General features: G+C 47.1%; 1 protein-coding gene across 1 annotated transcript; it reads left to right on the top strand.

Annotated features, from left to right (window-relative positions):
* The first annotated feature begins 1926 nt into the window (after positions 1 to 1926).
* LOC139835719 (uncharacterized) lies at positions 1927 to 16985 on the top strand. The gene is made up of 5 exons (XM_071825583.1): positions 1927 to 1995; positions 15979 to 16151; positions 16245 to 16355; positions 16439 to 16610; positions 16702 to 16985. The coding sequence occupies exons 1-5, from the start codon at positions 1927 to 1929 to the stop codon at positions 16837 to 16839; spliced, it is 663 nt and encodes a 220-aa protein (XP_071681684.1). The 3' UTR covers positions 16840 to 16985.
* The last annotated feature ends 1818 nt before the right edge of the window (positions 16986 to 18803 follow it).

The raw sequence follows: 18803 nt of genomic DNA, 5'->3' as shown, positions 1-18803 counted from the left end.
CCTTCCTCAAGGGCATTTTTAAGAGCGTGTATTTCAAGAGAGTCCTCTCTCTCTATTTGACATTTTTTTATCAAGGGTATCATCTAGTTGTGCTAGTCGAACCATGAGATTCGAAACATGCCTTTTAGTGTCACCTTTCAAGTTAAGAATGAACTCATCAAAATCAAGCATTTCTTGTTTCACTTTTAAACTAGCATGATCAACCCCTAGATCATTTGATATGTTAGGCATAGAGGGGTTAGGGGATGATACCTCGGAAGATTTAGTTATGAGGCAACTTTCTTCCTCCATGTGAATGTTTTCATTGGGGAATTCAATTGGTGATGAAGAGTTGGTGGAGAGTGAAGCAAGAGCAACCAATCCATTTGAAGTTTCATCTTCTTCATCATCAACATCATCATCTCCGGAGGTATATTCTTCTTGAGTTGAAAGCACCATAGATGTGTCCAAGGAGGACCTTGCCATGAAGCAATGTTCATTCTTGATGTGAGGGTTCTCATTGGGGGATTCAAAGAGAGATGAAGAGGGAATATTGGTGGTGGCAATGGCGGCCACTTCCTTTGAACTTTCTTCTTCATCACTACTAGTCACAACTTCATCGGAAGAATATTCTTCCTTAGTCACTAGCACAATCCTTGATGGTCTCTTGCCCTTCTTACTCTTGTTGTAGAATTTCTTGTTGGGGGCCTTTGAATCTTTACTCTTGTCCTTGGGAATGAGCCTTCCACCATGAGTTTCTCTATGCTCATAGGGACAATCGGCTATGAAATGGCGCTTGTCACCACAATTGTAGCACGGTCTTGATTTTGGGCCCAAGCTCTTGAACCCACTCGAGTTGTTTCTCTTGATGTTGTCTTCCTTCGCCTTGGATGGATCAACCCAAAAGGTTTTTGCATGGAATGCCATGTGATCATTGTAGTGGTATTCCAAATCTTCCGGATGGGACATGCTCCAAGATGTCCTATATGGTTCTTGTGGGCTCACTTCTTCCATGGTGTTGACCGTCAAGGCAAGATTGGCCCCTCTTGACATCCCAATGGCACGATTGCGAGAATATTGAGAGTTTTGTTCGAGCACCTTGAGAGCTTGCAACTCGTGCACCACTTGTTGTGAGGTGAGAGACGGAAAGCTTTCTCTCCCAACGAGAGTCTTGACATCAATGGGTTCAAACGGCATCATGCAATCAATATACTTATCCTTGATCCAAAAATCATCAATATTTTTGGCACCCACATTTCGAAAAGCATCGGCAACTGTGATAAGTCTTCTATACATGACTTGATGATCTTCATCCGGCAACCTCATGAATCCTTCGGCTTGAATCCGAAGAGCATTATACTTGTTTCTCTTCATGCTTTCACTTCCCATGAAGCTTGTGTCCGAACCCTCCCATGCTTCCTTGGCCGTTGAGAAGTTCCAAATAAGAGACAAGTCTTGTGTCCCCACACTAGTTTGAATCCTGTGCAAGGCAATCAAGTTGAGTTGGTTATCAACTTCTTCTCTTCTAGTCAACCTTTCGGGGTTGTAAGACTTGTAACCTTCCAAGATAATTCTCCAAAGTTCATTGGAGGCACTGCACACATAAGATTTAATCTCAAATTGCCATGTACTAAAATCTTTATCATTAAATTTGGGTGGATCACCCCTAGTTTTTATATGAGGATGGGGAACCGGGATATCGGGAGAGCGGAAGGGTGGAGCCACAGTATTGTAGCTCACACCCCCACTAGTTGCCCTAGGAGAAGCAAAATGGGTTTTAATTATGTTTAAGTGATCACCATCAAGGGCTTGGTAGAGGAGGGTAATACCGAAGCACCTCCCTCTTCTAACGCACCCTTGTCCTTTTCCTCTATGACGGGAGCCACGGAGGGAGCCGATGGCAAGCGGTCGGAAATCATTTTCATCAAGCTTTCCATTTGAGCTTCCATGGCGGACCTCAAAGATGTTTCCATCGACTTGAGATCATCCATGGAGACCGGCTTTGCGGCCCCTTCCGTACCCTCATCTTCCGGCATACTTTTAGGCGGTTAAGCCCGAAATAAGAGCCGAGGCTCTGATACCAATTGAAAGGATCGTATGCCGCACCTAGAGGGGGGTGAATAGGTGCTAACCAATTTTTAGTTCCTTTTCAATTTAGGCTTGACACAAAGGTAAATTCTCTAGATATGCAACTATGTGAATTTACCTATATGACAAAGTCAACTACTAAGCAAGATATAGCTACGCAATATATAGAGGAGATAATAGGATAGAGGTAACCGAGAGTGGAGCACGCAGAGACACGGAGTTGATTCCCGTAGTTCCCTTCCTTTGCAAGAAGGTACGTCTACGTTCGGAGGAGTGTGGTCGCTACGAAAGCCAGACCAACGCCACGGAGGCTTCACTCAGGTCTCCTGTGAGCACCGCCACGAAGGCCTAGCCCACTTACACTGAGGGATTTCCTCGAGGCGAAAACCGGGCCTTTACAAGGTTCTTGGGGCACACATCCACAACCAAATTGGAGGCTCCCAAATCTATAACAACAACAACAAGAACAATATCAACTACAAACAACTAGGGTTTCTCAAAAGAGGAACACTAGCAAAGGGGCCCTCAAGCATATGAGGGGGAAATGCAAATCGCTTCGGTGAAGATGTAGATTGGGATCTTCTCATTTGAATCTCCAAAGATCAAGAGCTTTGGTTGGGTGGAGTAGGAGATCTAGTGATTCTTGTGTTTCTTGAAGTGGCTCTAATGGTGATGAACTTGCAATGGATTGAGCAGCTTGGGGAGGAGGAAGAAGGGGGGTAATTTATACCCCCTCCCAAAATCCAGCCGTTGGGGCATTTCGAGGGCCGGATTATCCGGTGTAAGTAAGGGCCGGATAATCCCCTCCCCCCCCCCCCCCCCCCGGAAAATCCGGCCTCCGGGAAATTCCGGGCAAAAGTCCGGCCCCCTGTCCAGGGTATTACTGCGCCACACTTCCAAAAGTCCTTAGCCGATTTTGGGGGCCCGGATATTTTGCAAATATCCGGCCCAGAATATCCGGCCTGGAGAATATAACCCTGCATCCTTTTGACTTGTTTTTCCACACAAAACAACCATATAGATATATATATATTCTCTGCACCATCTCATCAAACATTAGTGTATCACATATATTGACATCAAACATTCAAAACATAATCCGAGAGATGTTCTTTCAAATATTAGGCTTGGCGGAATATAAATGTTAGCCTAATGCAAACTAGGTGAGGCACCTTATATGATGATACAAGTAACTCAAGCACGAAGGCTCTCACAGGCAGTTATATCACAAGTAAGGAGTTCGGTTAGAGATAACCGATAGCACGCGGAGACGAGGGTTTATTCACGTGTTCCCTTCCTTTGCAAGAAGGTACGTCACGTTTGGAGGGGTGGAGGTCCCACGAAGGATTCCCCAACGCCACGAAGGCTCACCCTATTCTTCGGAGCCTATCCTTGTGATAGCCATCGAGCTTGAAGTACTTATAGCTTGCTATCACTTGTGTTATATATATCTTGTGCATATATTGCTTAGCTTGAGTTGTTGTTATTGCACTTAGTTTAGTCTAGCTTATTAGGTTTTGCTCTTGTGAAATAAAAATATTTTTACAAGCCAAATCCGTAATTACTTTTAAAAATGCCTATATTCATCCCCCTTTGGGCGACATCTCGTCATTTTAGTACTCCCTTTTCAATGTAGTTGTACTCATTTTTAGTGTACTTTGTGCTATGTTTTTTACTATACTAGTACTCATCTTCAGAGTATACTCACTGTCATCTCGCGTTCTGGATTTAGTTAAATTCAAACTTCAAAAAGTTTAACCGAATATCTAGAAAAAATATCAACACTACAATACAAAATATATTACATTAAAATTTTCATAAACTATATTTAAAATTATATATATTTCATATTATAAATGTTAATATTTTTTTGTTCTATTCTCAGTAAAACTTTATAAATTTCTACTTTAACTAAACCCAAAACACGAGGTAATTGCAAATAGAGGGAGTACTAGTACCATGTCTTCACTGTATCTGTACTCCCTTCGTTCATAATAATTTTGCATTCACAGTTAGACTTTGTAATTTTGCCAAAGTATTTTCAAAAAAGTAACAACATATAAAATTTAAAAATTATGATTTTAGAATCATCATAAAGTATTTTATTTTATATTATATGTAATTGGTATTATGGATACTGATATTTTTCCTTTTACTTGTAGCTCAAGAAATTGTCTAGCTATTTAGTGCTCCCTCTATCCTAAAATAAACTTCTTAATTATATCTAAACATATTTTTCATGTGTAGTATTATTCGTATCTAGAAATGGTTAAACATGTTGTTTTGAGACAGATCTAGTGCTATTCTTTTAATGGTCTAACCACCAGTTGTAATTTTTCTCGAAACCTCTATGCGTACGAGAACGGCATATTTCCCATGAACGGTGCACGTGTCCATCCTCTCTCTCTTCAACTTTTGCAGAGTATGTTTCAGGTTACTTCTCTCTCTCTCCCACGCTTTGTAGTACTAGTTGTAGAACTTGAAAAATCTGTAACTTTTTGACCAAAAGTTTAATTTGAAAACTGTTCGAATATTTGGGTTCCTATAGAAGAGATACAAAACAATACTAATATTGAATATATTTTGATAATATTTAAAAATCGACTTTTGAAACCCGATGAAACTTTGAAAACTTAATGAAAAACTAGCAAAACTATTTTTTGAAACAACACTTTCCGATGTGCATCATCATGTTTGAATTAGTTTCATTGGGTTTCAAAATAAATCATGCGGTTTCATTATGTTTTGATAGCCAGTATCTGAATTTTGTGTGTTTATAATAAATTTTATACATCTAGTAATATTGAATGTATTTTGATAAATTTAAAATTTTGAGGTTTGGTACTTGGTGAAACTTGGTAGAATTTTATGAAACCAAGCTTATTTTGAGATCCGAAACTCAGTAAAACTTGATGAAAACTCGTGTGTTTCATCGGGTTTCATAGAGTTTCACCATGTTTCAAAATTTAATTTTTAAAATTTGTCGGAATATATTCTGGTCTTGTTTCAAAGTACTCGTCATTTGGAACACAAATATGCACTCGAAATATAAATCGGACATTTGATTCAAAGATAAAATATATACAAAATTTAGAGTCCAATGAAAAAGCATGGGAATGAGAGGAGAGATAGAGATAGTGTGGTGGAGTGAATAGGAAAGATACTTGCATGTGTGTCAGACATTGTCACTGCACACAGTAGGAGAGAGAGTGAATTTTCGAATCTAGCTAGTTGCATATGAACGTGGCTACATGACCGAGATGTCCCGTGCATGTATAAGTGTATTTCTCCTATGTGTACGGCAAATCATGTCCGATGATTAATCTTGTGGACTGCTTCACTTCTGCCATGCACGTGGATGGTTTGGTGGTGTAAAATTAACTACCTTCGTGGCAATGGTGAAAGCCATTCGTCTCGCCATCCTCTACATAGTTTTATGAAGATTTGTTGTGCATTGTTGCCTGCGCACTAGTGGAAAACAGGGCTTCCGTGGGAGCCTTTTGTCGCGGGCGCGCCTGCACCCGCGACAAATGGCCTGGCCACGTCGCCCCGAAACCATGTGGAGCGCGCGGAGGCTTTTGTCGCGGCCTTTTGTCGCGGGCCGTATTACGACCCGCGACAAAAGGGGTAGGAGCGACGTGGCCACCCCTTTTGTCGCGGGTCGTAATACGGCCCGCGACAAAATGTCCCCGCCCTATATATAGAAGCAGCCAGCCACCCCCCCCACCTCATTTTTTCCTTGGTGGTGAAGGTGGAGGTGTATGCTAGCTCATTTTTTCTACATGTGCACAAGAGGTGTTTGATGGAATGCTTGTGAGAGGGATGCCACTTGGTTTATTTGATAAGATTTCTCCTCTTTTTGATCCAAAAAGGTTAGCAACTATTTTCTTGACTATATATATATGCATAGTCCGTACAATACTAATTTTAGCAAGGTGATTGCATCTGATACATATATAATTGTGCTTATGATGCAGATGAGTCATCCATGGATGTACGGTAACCGATGTGCTCCCGCTTTCGAGAGGGCGTGAATTCTTTCTTGCTTGTGGCCGAGGCCAACAAGTCGAAGCAAGGTTTTATGTGCTGTCCATGTCTAAAATGTAAGAACGAGAAGGATTACTCTTGCTCAAGAGATATTAAGAGCCACCTGCTTCGGTTTGGGTTCATGTCCAGTTATAATGTTTGGACCAAGCACGGAGAAGAAGGGGTTATGATGGAAGACGGCGATGAGGAAGAAGATAATGATGAGAAGTATTATCGATCTATGTTCTCTGAATGCTTTGATACCGCAATGGACGACAATGAAGAAGAAGGAGGTGAAGAACAGGCATCGATGATCCTGTTGATGATGATCTTCGTCGGGCCATTTCGATGCAAGAAGAGACTGTGACACGGATAAGGAGAGGTTGCGGTTCGACAAGATGTTAGAGGACCACCACAAATTGTTGTACCCAGGTTGTGAAGATGGGCATAGAAAGCTGGGTAGCATATTGGAATTGCTGAAATGGAAGGCAGAGGTCGGTGTGACTGACTCGGGATTTGAGAAATTGATGATAATATTAAAGAAGCTGTTTCCAAGAAATAATGAATTGCCCGTCAAGGTACATATGAAGCAAAGAAGCTTGTCTGCCCTCTAGGATTAGATGTGCGTAAGATACATGCATGCATTAATGATCGTATCCTCTACCGCGGTGAGAAGTACGAGAATTTGAATAAATGCCCGATATGTGGTGCATTGCGGTATAAGATCGAAAAGATGACCCTGGTGATGTTGAGGGCGAGCCACCCAGAAGAGGGTTCTGCGAAGGTGATGTGGTATGCTCCAATAATACCACGGTTGAAACGTTTGTTCGAAACAAAGAGCATGCCAAGTTGTTGCGATGGCACATGGAAGAACGTAAGAAAGACGCGATGTTGAGGCACCCCGCTGATGGTCGGCGGTGGAGAAACATCGGGAGAGAGTTTCCGGATTTTGCGGGTGAGGCAAGGAACTTATACTTTGGTCTAAGTACGAGATGGCATGAATCCTTTTGGGGAGCAGAGCTGCGATCCACAGCACCTGGCCCGTGACTCTATGTATCTACAACCTTCCTCCTTGGTTGTGCATGAAGCGGAAGTTCATTATGATGCCGTGCTTATCCAAGGCCCAAAGCAACCGGCAACGACATTGATGTGTACCTAAGGCCATTAGTCGATGAACTTTTGGAGTTGTGGGCCAAACCAGGTGTACGTGTGTGGGATGAGCACACGGAGCAAGAATTTGACCTACGAGCGTTGCTATTCGTAACCATCAATGATTGGCCTGCTCTCGGTAACATTTCGGGACAGACGAACAAAGGATACAATGCATGCACACACTGTTTAGATGAGACTGAAAGTAAATATTTGGGAAAAAGCGAAAAGTTGTGTACCCGTTCAATCGTCGTTTCCTTCCGCGCAAGCATCCCTTAAGGAAAAAAGGCAAGCATTTCGATGGCGAGGCAGACCGCCGTCCGAAGCCTCGTCCCCGTAGTGGTGCTGATATATTTGACATGGTCAAGGATTTAAATGTTATCTTTGGAAAGGGTCCGAGCGGTCGACCTGTTCCGAAAGACGATGACGGACACGCGCCCATGTGGAAGAAGAAATCTATTTTCCGGGAGCTAGAATATTGGAAAGTCCTCGGAAGTCCGCTCCGCAATCGACGTGATGCACCTGACCAAGAATCTTTGTGTGAATATTCTAGGTTTTACGGGCGTGTATGGAAAGACAAAAGATACAACGAAGCACGGGAGGACCAGGAACTTCATAAAGGACGAAACGGCAATCATCCAGGGCAGTTTGTAGGGCCTCGCTACCTATGCTCTTACCAAACAAGAGAAGGAGATCTTTTTTGAAGCCCTATTCGGTATCAAGGTTCCGTCTGGTTTCTCGTCGAATATAAAGGGGATAGTAAATATGAAGGAGAAAAAATTCCAGAACACGAAGTCCCATGACTGTCACGTGCTTATGACACAATTGCTTCCGATTGCATTGAGGGGACTTCTACCAGAAAATGTTCGACTAGCCATTGTGAAGATATGTGCATTCTGAACGCAATTTCTCGAAGGTAATGGATCCGAAACTTTGTCGGGATTACGGGAAGATGTGGTCCAATGTCTTGTCACTTCGAGTTGTTGTTCCCACCATCCTTCTTCAATATTATGACGCACCTCCTCGTTCACCTAGTTGAAGAGATTAGAATTCTCGGTCTGTATTTCTACACAATATGTTCCCCTTCGAGAGGTTCATGGGAGTCTTAAAGAAATATGTTCATAACCGAGCTAGGCCGGAAGGAAGTATCTCAAAGGGCTACGGAACCGAGGAGGTCATTGAGTTTTGTGTTGACTTTCTTCACGACCTTAAGCCGATTGGTGTTCTGAATCTCGGTATGAGGGGAGGCTGACTGGAAAAGGCACACTAGGAAGGAAAGCAACGGTGTGGAGGGACAAGATTTCTTTCAATCAAGCGCACTACACGGTTCTATACAATTCCAGCTTGGTGGCTCCGTACATCGAGAAACATAAGAATGTTTTACGAGAAATAAACCCGGGCCAGCCCGAGTCCTTGATTACACGTCAACACATGAATACCTTCGGCGAGTTGGTTGCAAAGACATCTCATTAATGACCCATCTGCGGTGGAGCAGCTGTACTTGTTGGCCAGGTTACCATCTTCAAACATATGTACATTCCAAGGGTACGAGATAAATGGGAATACATTTTACACGATCGACCAAGATAAGAAGAGCACCAACCAAAACAGCGGTGTCCGCTTCGATGCAACAGACGAGAATGGGCAGACCACCACATATTATGGATACATAGAGGAGATATGGGAACTTGACTATGGTCCCACTTTTAAGGTCCCTTTGTTTCGGTGCAAATGGGTGAAGCTCGAGCGCTATACATATTGACGATAAGTACGGTATGATAACGGTGGATCCCAACAATCTTGCGTACTGGACGAGCCTTTTGTCCTAGCCAGCGAGGTGGCTCAAGTTTTCTACGTGAAGGACATGTCTAGCAAATCAAGAAAAAGAAATCAACAAAAGAATACATCAATCGAGGAGCCAAAGCGCCACATAGTTCTTTCGGGAAAAGAAACATCGTGGGAGTGGATGACAAGACAGACATGTCGAAGATTATAATAAGTTTAAAGAAATTCCGCCCTTCACGGTGAAAATTGACCCAAGCATCTTGCTAAATGATGAAGATTCTCCATGGCTACGGCGTAGAAGATCACAACACTAGATGGCGATGTAATAATGTATTCTTCATATATAGTTCCCAAGACAATCTCTACATTTATGTAATAATGAAGATTAAGCGTGCTTGGCTTGTTGATCTGCTTGGCAAGGCGTATCGATGCTCCTTTTATAGGCACGGCACCGCTTCTACTTTGTCTTATTACTTCGACAGCCGTCGTGCGCTACATGCTTTATCTCATCGAGCGGTGCGTCCACCCACGCGTCCTTATCCTCGCCGACACCTTTAGTCGCGGTTGCAGCCACCAACCGTGACAAAAGGTTACCGACACATCCTTATCCTGCCGACAGCTTTAGTCGCGGTTGCAGCCACCAACCGTGACAAAAGGTTACCGACACATCCTTATTATCCTGCCGACATCTTTAGTCGCGGTTGCAGCCACCAACCGTGACAAAAGGCCCTCCTAGATAAGCCTCCCCAGTCTTTTGTCGCGGTTTGAGCCTCCACCCGGGATGAAAGTTTCGCGCGCCACTTCGTTCCCGCCTATTTTCTTCCCGCATTCCCGCCATTTTCCACTATATATATGTAGGCTTGGACTCTCATATCTGCAAACCTCATCACTCTCTCCCATGGCTTCCATCGTATGTCTAACACCCCGGGAGGCGGAGGCGCTTTGCGCCTCGAACTACCCTGCCCGCCCGGCTACCGCGTCCCGACCGGCTGGTTGCTGAGCGTCGGAGGCGCACCGGTCCCTCCTATCCCTGTAGGTGTGCCACGCGAGATGGCCATCACGAACCACTACTATTTCGAGCTCACGCACGAGCAGCGGAGGAATCCCCGGTGGCATCCCGACTACAGCCCGACTTGGGACAGCTTCTTCATCAATCGGCGTGAGAGGGCGGTTGCAGTGTACGAGGAGGACGGCCCGCCTCCTTCGAACTTCAACGAGGCCGGCCGTCGGATGTGGTGGCGCGGCCGGACTCTCCGGAGCGTCCTGGCCTATCGTGGCCCCCGCCTGCGCTACCCTCAATCCCAGCCCACGCGTGGTCATCCGCCGAGGTTCGACAACCGCGACCCCGATGCTAGCGACGATGACGTCGGCGACTTTGATGACTACAGTGGCGACGTGTATAGGACTAGGCACGACTATGATTGAATGGCTCCAACATTCGAATCTAGCCATGTATCTTATTTTTCAGTTGAGCTCTGTACTTTAATTTCAGTTCAATCGTAATAAATTTCGTGTCAACCACTTTATTGAACAAAAACAACCGACAACGACTTTATAAACTAAATTTAAACTAATAGAACCGACAACGACTTTATTGAAATTACAATAAAATAGATAAATTACTAGTCTAGTCTCTACTCGTCGTCGGAGGTTGTCTCCGTCCAAAGGTCATCCCACCGAGGGTCGTTTCGGTCCAAGTTGTATTCGAGTTCTCGAGCTCGAAGGCGGCGACGGCCCGACGGTTGCGCTGTTGGACCTGCGTTGTGCCCTAAGGTTAGCAAAGAACGCGTCGGGGACCGCGCCCTCCACCGGCGCATCAACCGCTCGTCGCGCTCGGCGATGGCGATCTGCGCTGCACTGGCGATGCCGGCGACGGTCCTCGTCGGTGACGAGGCACGGCGGTGGCGCGAGGAACTCCGCCTCCTCTAGCGATTCAACATCCGGAAAGTTGATGTCGTGCCCTGGCCGCCGAAAGCGCCACGCCGCCGCGTCGTAGCGCGCGCCGCCTCATCCGGCGTGTTGTACGTGCCGAGGGTGTGGCGGAAGCCACCGGCGCGTATCTCGGCGGTGAACCTACCGCTCGGATTCACTCGAACGCCACGGAAACCGGACGCCTCGACGACATGGAGGCATCCCGGAGATGAATGAGCGGAGGCGGTGGCGACGTGTGGTTGCGCCCGCACTCGTCGCTCTATATAGCGCACGCGGGGCATGGCACGTGTTAGCGGTGGCTACACGTCGCACGCCGGCGTCGGCGGGGTGAGGCACGTGGCAGCGGTGGCTACACGTCGCACGCCGGCGTCGGCGGGCGAGGCACGTGGAAGAGGTGGCGACACGTGGCACGGGGACGCGACACGAGTGGATATGATGCGAGATGCAAATAGTTATATGGATATCATATTCATGTTCATTGGATTTTTCTGATCAATTTTCATATATAAAACTTTTCTTTTTGAGTTACCATTTAAAAGTTATTGAAATAATAGTTTTTATTAAAAAAAACAGAAAAACAAAAAACAGAAAAAAACAGAAACACAAAAACTGTTGCGAGCTGATCCGCGTGAGCGCATCCAACGGCTCCAGGCCGTTTGAATCCAACGGCCTGGAGCCGTTGGATGCGCTTCACGCGGATCGGCCGCCTCCCCCTCCCACCCCCTTTTTGTCGCGGGTCGAGCCACGGCCCGCGATAGGGACCCCTTTTGTCGCGGGTGGTGGCACGACCCGTGATAAAGGGGGCCTTTATCACGGGTCGTGCCACGACCCGCGACAAAAGGGGTTAGGTATAAATACCTAACCCCGCGGGCGGAGCCCCACCCGCGACACACGGAGGCCAACACTTAGCGAAATTCACGCCGCCAGCTGCCGGATTTTGCCGTGCCGCCGTCGATCTGCGCGCCGTCGCCGCCCGCGCCCTCTGCCGCCGTCGATTGCCGCGCCGTCGCCGCCGCGCCCTCTGCCGCCGTCGATTGCCGTGCCGCCGTCGATCTGCCGCGCGTCGCCGCGCGTGCCCTCTGCCCGCCCGCGCCCTCTGCCGCCGTCGATTGCCGCCGCCAGCGTGCCGCCGCGCCGTCGATTGCCGCCGTGCGCGCGCCGCCGCCGCCACAATGCCCGTGCCGGCCCGCCGCCGCGCGCCGCGCCCCTCCGCAGGTACAAGCCGCCGACCATGTCTTGTGACGCGGCGCCTACGGCCCTCTTTTTTTTAATTTTTTTTCTTAGTTAGATAATTTGTATAATTAGTTAGTTCATTTTTGTAATTAGTTATTAGTTAGTTTATTTTTGTATATAGACATTTTAGTAATTAGTTATTAGTTAGATAATTAGTATGTAATTAGTTAGTTCATTTTTGTATATAGACATTTTAGTAATTAGTTATTAGTTAGATAATTAGTATGTAATTAGTTAGTTCATTTTTGTATATAGACATTTTAGTATGTAATTAGTTAGTTCATTTTTGTAAGTATTTTGTTGTAATTAGTTAGTTTATTTTTGTTGTAATTAGTTAGTTCAAATTTGTAGTTTAAATTTTGTAAGTATTTTGTTGTAATTAGTTAGTTTATTTTTGTTAAATGTAATTAGTTAGTTCAAATTTGTAGTTTAAATTTGATTAGTTAGTTCAAATTCGGATCGGCCGCCGACACACCCTCTCGCAAACACCCGCCGACACACCCCTCGCAAACACACCCCTCTCGCAAACACCCGCCGAGACCCCTCTCGCAAACAAGCGACGTCGACTCCCTCCCCTCGCAAAAACCCGTCGCCGACACCCTCCCCTCTCGCAAACACGCGCCCTCTCCCGCTCGCAAACACGCGCGACACCCCTCTCCCTCTCGCAAACACGCGCACTCTCCATCTCGCAAACACGCGCCGACACCCCTCTCCCTCTCGCATACACGCGCCGCCGAGACCCTCTCCCTCTCGCAAACACGCGTCGCCGACACCCTCCCCCTCTCGCAAACACGTGTCGCCGATTAGGGTTAGGGTTTGGTTTGTGTTTGATTAGGGTTAGGGTTTGGTTTGTGTTTGAACATTTACTTATCGATTTAATTCTTTTGCGAAACAATGGATCAATTCGAACGGGACTTGGAACAGGAAGACATATTCGAGGACATGATCCGCGATGGTACGAAGCCGACCGAGCCGGCTCCGGTGATGGAGAAGCCGACGGCTCCGGTCATGGAGAACCCGACGGCTCCGGTCATGGAGAAGCCGACGGCTCCGGTGACGGAGAAGCCGACGGCTCCGGTGACGGAGAAGCCGACGACGGCTCCGGTGACGAGGTATTAATGGAATTCTATATGTACATATGTATTGAGGCATTAGTATAGAGGCATTAATGCAATTCTATATGTATTCTCTTAGGCCTCCGAAGATAAGATAGAGAAACGAGGCCCGGCAAAGAAGTTGACCAAGAAAGACCACTTCACAATTGAAGTTATATCACCGGAAGGCCAACCGGTGGCACCCGAGAATGTCGGAGTGAAGTTCAAAAATCAGTGCGGAGTTGTGGTTAGAGATCGTGTCCCGATCACCGTCGAGAGAATGGAACAAGACGAAGAATGTGTCCGAAAATCAGGTTGCCGATAGGTACAAGGACACACTTTTCAGAGACCTCATGGCACATTTCACTTTGCCGGTTGGGATCGGAGTCCGAGAATGCTGCAGCGAGAGCTAGTGAAGAAATGGGCTCTTAAGAAGATGGGCGAACTTTTCGGGCGTATAAGAACCGGTTATGGAAAAATTATAAGAAAGACAAGAAGCCTCCAGTATTCGAGAACTACCTAGCGAAGCAGGAGCATAAGCGGGAAGAATTTGTGAGGTACAAAGAATCGAGAGGAGGCTGTGAACCTGTCACGAAAAACAAGAAGAATGCAAGCGAGAAGAAATATCACCATCATACGGGGCGAGTGGGCTACGGAAGATCCATGCCTAAGTGGGATGCACAAGAGGCTGAGATGGAGCTGAACGGGATCACTCAGAACCCACGCGAGAAGGATGGGACATAAGGGCTCGAAATTGGTTCCTCGCGCATGGCTGTGAGTATGACATGAAGACAGGGAACATTGTTGAAAGTGACACCAGGGTTAGGGTACCCAGGCAAAAATGGATTGAAGTGACGACAGATATAAAGGCGGGAAAACTAAAGTTTGCTCCCGATAGAGAGAAAGACTTGTCGACGCTTGTCCTCGGTAATCCCGAGAAGGGAGGACGAACAAGAGGCTTCGGCCCTAGTGTTCCGTGGTCGCTTGGGTTTCCGGCCGACGCGGAGACTTATAGAAGCCGAGCGAGAGCTAAACAACGCCAGTGGAGGTGCAGAATGACCGGATGGCCGAGTTCCAACGCCGACTTGACCAGCAGCGGCGGGAGCTTCAGCGACGACGGCGGGAGATAAATGAACTAAAAGGACAGCGCCCGCCGGATAATACCGCTGAAATATCTCGGCGACGAGACAGCAGCGTGGCCGACTCGGAGGCCCCTCCTACACGGATGATGATAGATGCCGGTCTGGCGACCCCTTGGATGGAATCAAGGAGACAACACCTTGTGATCTCCATGAGGTGTTCGGGAAGGTTTCGTTAAGGTGGCGGTCGGCTATGTCTTACCGGCATTTGGACCTGAAGGTGAGCCGGCAACATGGCATGGCAATCCGATTCCAGCTGGCTATGCTCGTGTCGGGGTGGATTCGGTTGTCCCGCAGTGGGAGACATTGGAGCTCCATATCCCTGGAGGTGATGGGGGGCTTACACTCGGAAGAGGTGCTGGGAGAAATCATTCTCTCGGGAAAAGAAGAACATCGGGCTGCCAGGCTGGGTAGCACCTAGTACCGGTCGTCCCGGCGGGTCACCATCACCTCCTCCGGGTGATCGCAGCCACCATCACCTCCTCCTACCGATCACATGTCGCCACCATCACCCCGTGGGTACGACGTCGACCACGACATCGGTAGTCCATCTCCATCTCCAGGCGCCGCCGCCTCCGCCCACTAAGACTCGGAATGCATCCAGCCGGAAGCGTTTCAAGAGTCCTGTCCCCAAGAGGTCGCCCCTCCCAAAAGTACCAAAGGTTCCTCCCCCCGTCCTTGGGATCTTCTTGTCGAGGAAAATGCGGCCGCTGTTGCGAAACACAACTATGATCATTTCCATAAGCCAAAACCTCCAGGCGCGAGAGCCATACACAGAGAAGCAAATAGAATATGCTACTAGTTTTACGAACACACCATCGCAAAGATGAGTTACACGAGAAGAAGGATGACTATACACGCACTCTTGCGAAGGTAATTGACCAAAAGAAGGATGAAAAGGCTAAGGAGAAGGACATTGCTGGCACGAGCAAATCATCGGCTAGAAGTGCAGATGAGAAAAGGTCAAGTTCAACAAGTGCACCCCTCAAGGCCAAGCAAACGACAAAAGGCAAAAAGAGAAAGGAAGTTCCCCTCCTCGGTGCTCAGCCCAAACAATCGATCCCACCACTCAAAGTGTTTAATGTTCCCAAGGTATACCAGGAACATGGTGGTTTCGATATGGAAGAAGCTGCTAGCCTAGCGGCTGCCCGTAAAGTTTCCGTGGAGGAATTGCTACTTGCAGCAGATGCTGCACTACCCACCGCTGATATAGCTCCTAAATTTGTCTACGGGGCCGACTTGGTCAGCAGAGAGCAGCTGCATAAACTACCAACACATATGCGGAATTTGCATCGGTGGTACCTTGATGCATGCAAGGAGAAAAAATGTACATCGTGGCGAGTATACCATGGGAATATTACTACCGAAAGGAGGAGATCCATATTGAGATGAATGAACTCGGCAGTTATTCAATCTAGAAGCCCTCGACAAATCTCTCATGAGTTGCTATTGCTTGTAAGTTGTTAACTACATATAAGTTCATTTTCATTCAGTTCATGTTCGTTTTCATTGCATATATATACTCATTATATCTTATGGGTTCTCTTTTGCAGATGAAGATCGGTGAGTGCAAAAGTAATAATATTATCAATGTTGGGTTTGTTGACCCAGATAAAATACATGTTGAAACGGTGAAGCATAAACGCGAAGAAACGGGGGGAAACCTACTAAGGTTTTTGGGGCAGCAATATTTCTGTGATTCAATATTGTTTCCTTACAACTACGAGTGAGAGTCTTAATGATCTTTTATATATGCACATTCAATTTTTCTTACTCGATGTTAAGTGTAATTCCTGACGTATATGCATAACATGTGCAGCTTCCACTGGATTCTACTAGACATTCAACCTGATAAGGGAATAGTTGAAGTAAAAGACCCACTGAGTAGAGGCCTGGACGGGTTCCAGGACTTGCAGAAGTTGCTCCAAGTGTAATTTCCTTCATCGCCGCGCTTTATCTTTCGTGAGATATCAATTAATTATCCACTCATTCAATCATTCTTTTGCATGGCAGGGCTTGGCAAGCTTTGAAGAATGTTCATAAGGAGATTACCTTTGCAAAGAAGCTAACATTTAATCCTGTACCGTGCCCCCAGCAGCCACAAGGGACGAATCTATGTGGATACTACGTTTGCGAGTCCATTCGCATGTTAACCACTGAGAAGCAGAACAGAAATAAATTCGACGTAAGCAATAACATTCACAACTTTATTTATTATCATCAATATTTCGTTATCAAGACTGATATAGTCATACTCATCTCATTTTCGTATATAGGTCGACTTCATGCGGGACAGACTCCAACCAAAGGAACACGCACTAGGAATCGCGGAGGAACTGGCGGGACTTTTGGTTAGAGAAGTAATAAACAACAAAGGCTTGTTTAGTCCAGATAGTTGTTCTACCTCCAAATAGACGGTCGTTAGTACCGTTTGTCGATCGTGAGCTCCATGTATATATGTAGGGAACCTACGAATATGTGTAAGGGGAATCGACTTCTGCTTCCAATCTTTGTTTGATCGATCTATATATATATAATGAATGAATGTGTACAACTTCTAGTAGCGTACAAATATATGCAACTTTTATTTTCGGACGAAAAAAATGAAATAACAGGCGGTCGGTGGCGGGGGGGAGGGGTGCTGCACCCCTCAAACCCTAAAGCAGAAGCGTTGTGCGCGCGCCACGTAGAGGGCCTTTTGTCGCGGGTGGTAATACCGCCCGCGACAAAAGGGCCTGTGCCCTGCGCGCCCCGCGGCTGCCACGTGGTGGACCTTATGTCGCGGGTCGTAAGTGACCCGGGATAAAAGGCCACCCTTTTATCGCGCCTTGCTTGTCGCGGCTGGCCGCCCGCGACAAAAGGCCCTAACCACCCGGATCAAAAGGCCTGTTTTCCACTAGTGGCGGTAAATAGTGAATATTAAGTAGAGAATTCAGATCACTCCAACGGAAGAAAAAGAGAAACATTATATCTCCCACTTCATCATCCCTTGGGTAAATATCAGTCCAGCCAAACATGCACACGATGGAGAAGCAAGAACTGGTCGGTTATGACCTAGCCCTGGACGCACCATGTGGGTCCAAATTTCGATAGAGCAAACCAAGTAGATACACACGATCGACCAAGCAAGCATGGCAAGCACTAGGGTGCATCGACTATCATAGGAAGATGATGAGGTCTCTGCCCCTCGGCTAGAGGCAATTGCACAAATGGCCAAATGGGACACATAAGGTGCGCATGAGATAAGGAGATCAATCGCATCTGAAAGATAAAGCTTGAAAGTTTCTTGGAGATGCAAACGATAGCATAAAAAATTATTGAATACAAAGAGTCTTTAGACTACCCACAATGGGAATATCGTAGCTAGTATCGTTCATTACTTCTTCCGTCCGCGAATAAGTGTATTTCTAGGAAATAGGAGACAACTTAGGGTGTGTTTGGTAGCTTGCGCCACCTCAGAATAACTATCTCCCCTCATACAAGGTGACCTCATACATGCCCAACTGAGATTTGTTGCTTGTTTGGTAGTGTGTATCAGTTGAGAGATGGTGAGTTCAGATGTTGTTTGGCGTAGGTTGTATGTGTTGAGACGTGCTGGGTCAAAAAAAATTACACAACGGTCCTTGAGCAGAAAAATAAAAAGCAATCAGGTCCTTTCTCCTTCAAGACAACCTAATGGCCGAGCGTCCTGGCCCGATGCGGCCGACCTGGCGGCGTGTCCTGGCCGATCTGCGGTGACCTGGCGGCGCGTCCTGGCGGTGTGCTCGCGGCACACTGGAGGCGCGTCAAGGAGGCGTCCGGGCGGCGGGTTCTGGCCGGTGCGTCGCGTCCTAGCCGGTGTAGCGTACTGGCGGCGGTTCCCGGCGGTTGGCGGCGCGTGGAGGCGGCGGCGTGGTGGCCCTTCGTTTTGCTCCTGCTCGGCCGACGGGAGAGGAGAACGGGAGGGAGGCGGCGGCGTGGCTCTCTGCTCCTGGAAGGCCGACAGGAGAGGAGAAGGCTTGGGCGCGTGAGGAAGGTGGCCGGGGCGGGAGAGGAGGTTGGGGGGAAAATGAGGGAGAGAGAGAGGTGGGGGTGATGGTCTGGGGGTCCGCCGGGGCATGCTACAGTGCTCTGCGGGATGTGCTCAGCCTGGGCGAGTTGTGAAGCTCGATTTGAGCTTCGCAACCCGGCCTGGCTGAGAGGCTGTTTTCGTATGAGTTCGGCAGTGCTGAGGTGAACCGACCCAGTCTAACAAACAACATTTTGTTGGTTGGGCTAGGATGAGAGGAGAATATCTGTGTTCGGCCGGGCTACCAAACACACCCTTAGTTCTCTCTCATCTTTTATGAATCTCCGGTCTATTAATTGAAAGAGAGGAATGATGATTGGTGTCTGAGGT

Source organism: Lolium perenne, chromosome 2 (assembly GCF_019359855.2).
Source record: "Lolium perenne isolate Kyuss_39 chromosome 2, Kyuss_2.0, whole genome shotgun sequence".
Taxonomy (NCBI): domain Eukaryota; kingdom Viridiplantae; phylum Streptophyta; class Magnoliopsida; order Poales; family Poaceae; genus Lolium; species Lolium perenne.
This window is presented reverse-complemented; position numbering and strand designations above follow the sequence as displayed.

Bases quoted from the DNA above. Each gene is read 5' to 3' on its own strand.
- LOC139835719 (XM_071825583.1), top strand. From the start codon at position 1,927: ATGGCGGACCTCAAAGATGTTTCCATCGACTTGAGATCATCCATGGAG. The intron at 16,152-16,244 runs GTGAGAGTCTTA...TAACATGTGCAG, and splicing joins TTGTTTCCTTACAACTACGA to CTTCCACTGGATTCTACTAG. The intron at 16,611-16,701 runs GTAAGCAATAAC...TTTCGTATATAG, and splicing joins AGAACAGAAATAAATTCGAC to GTCGACTTCATGCGGGACAG.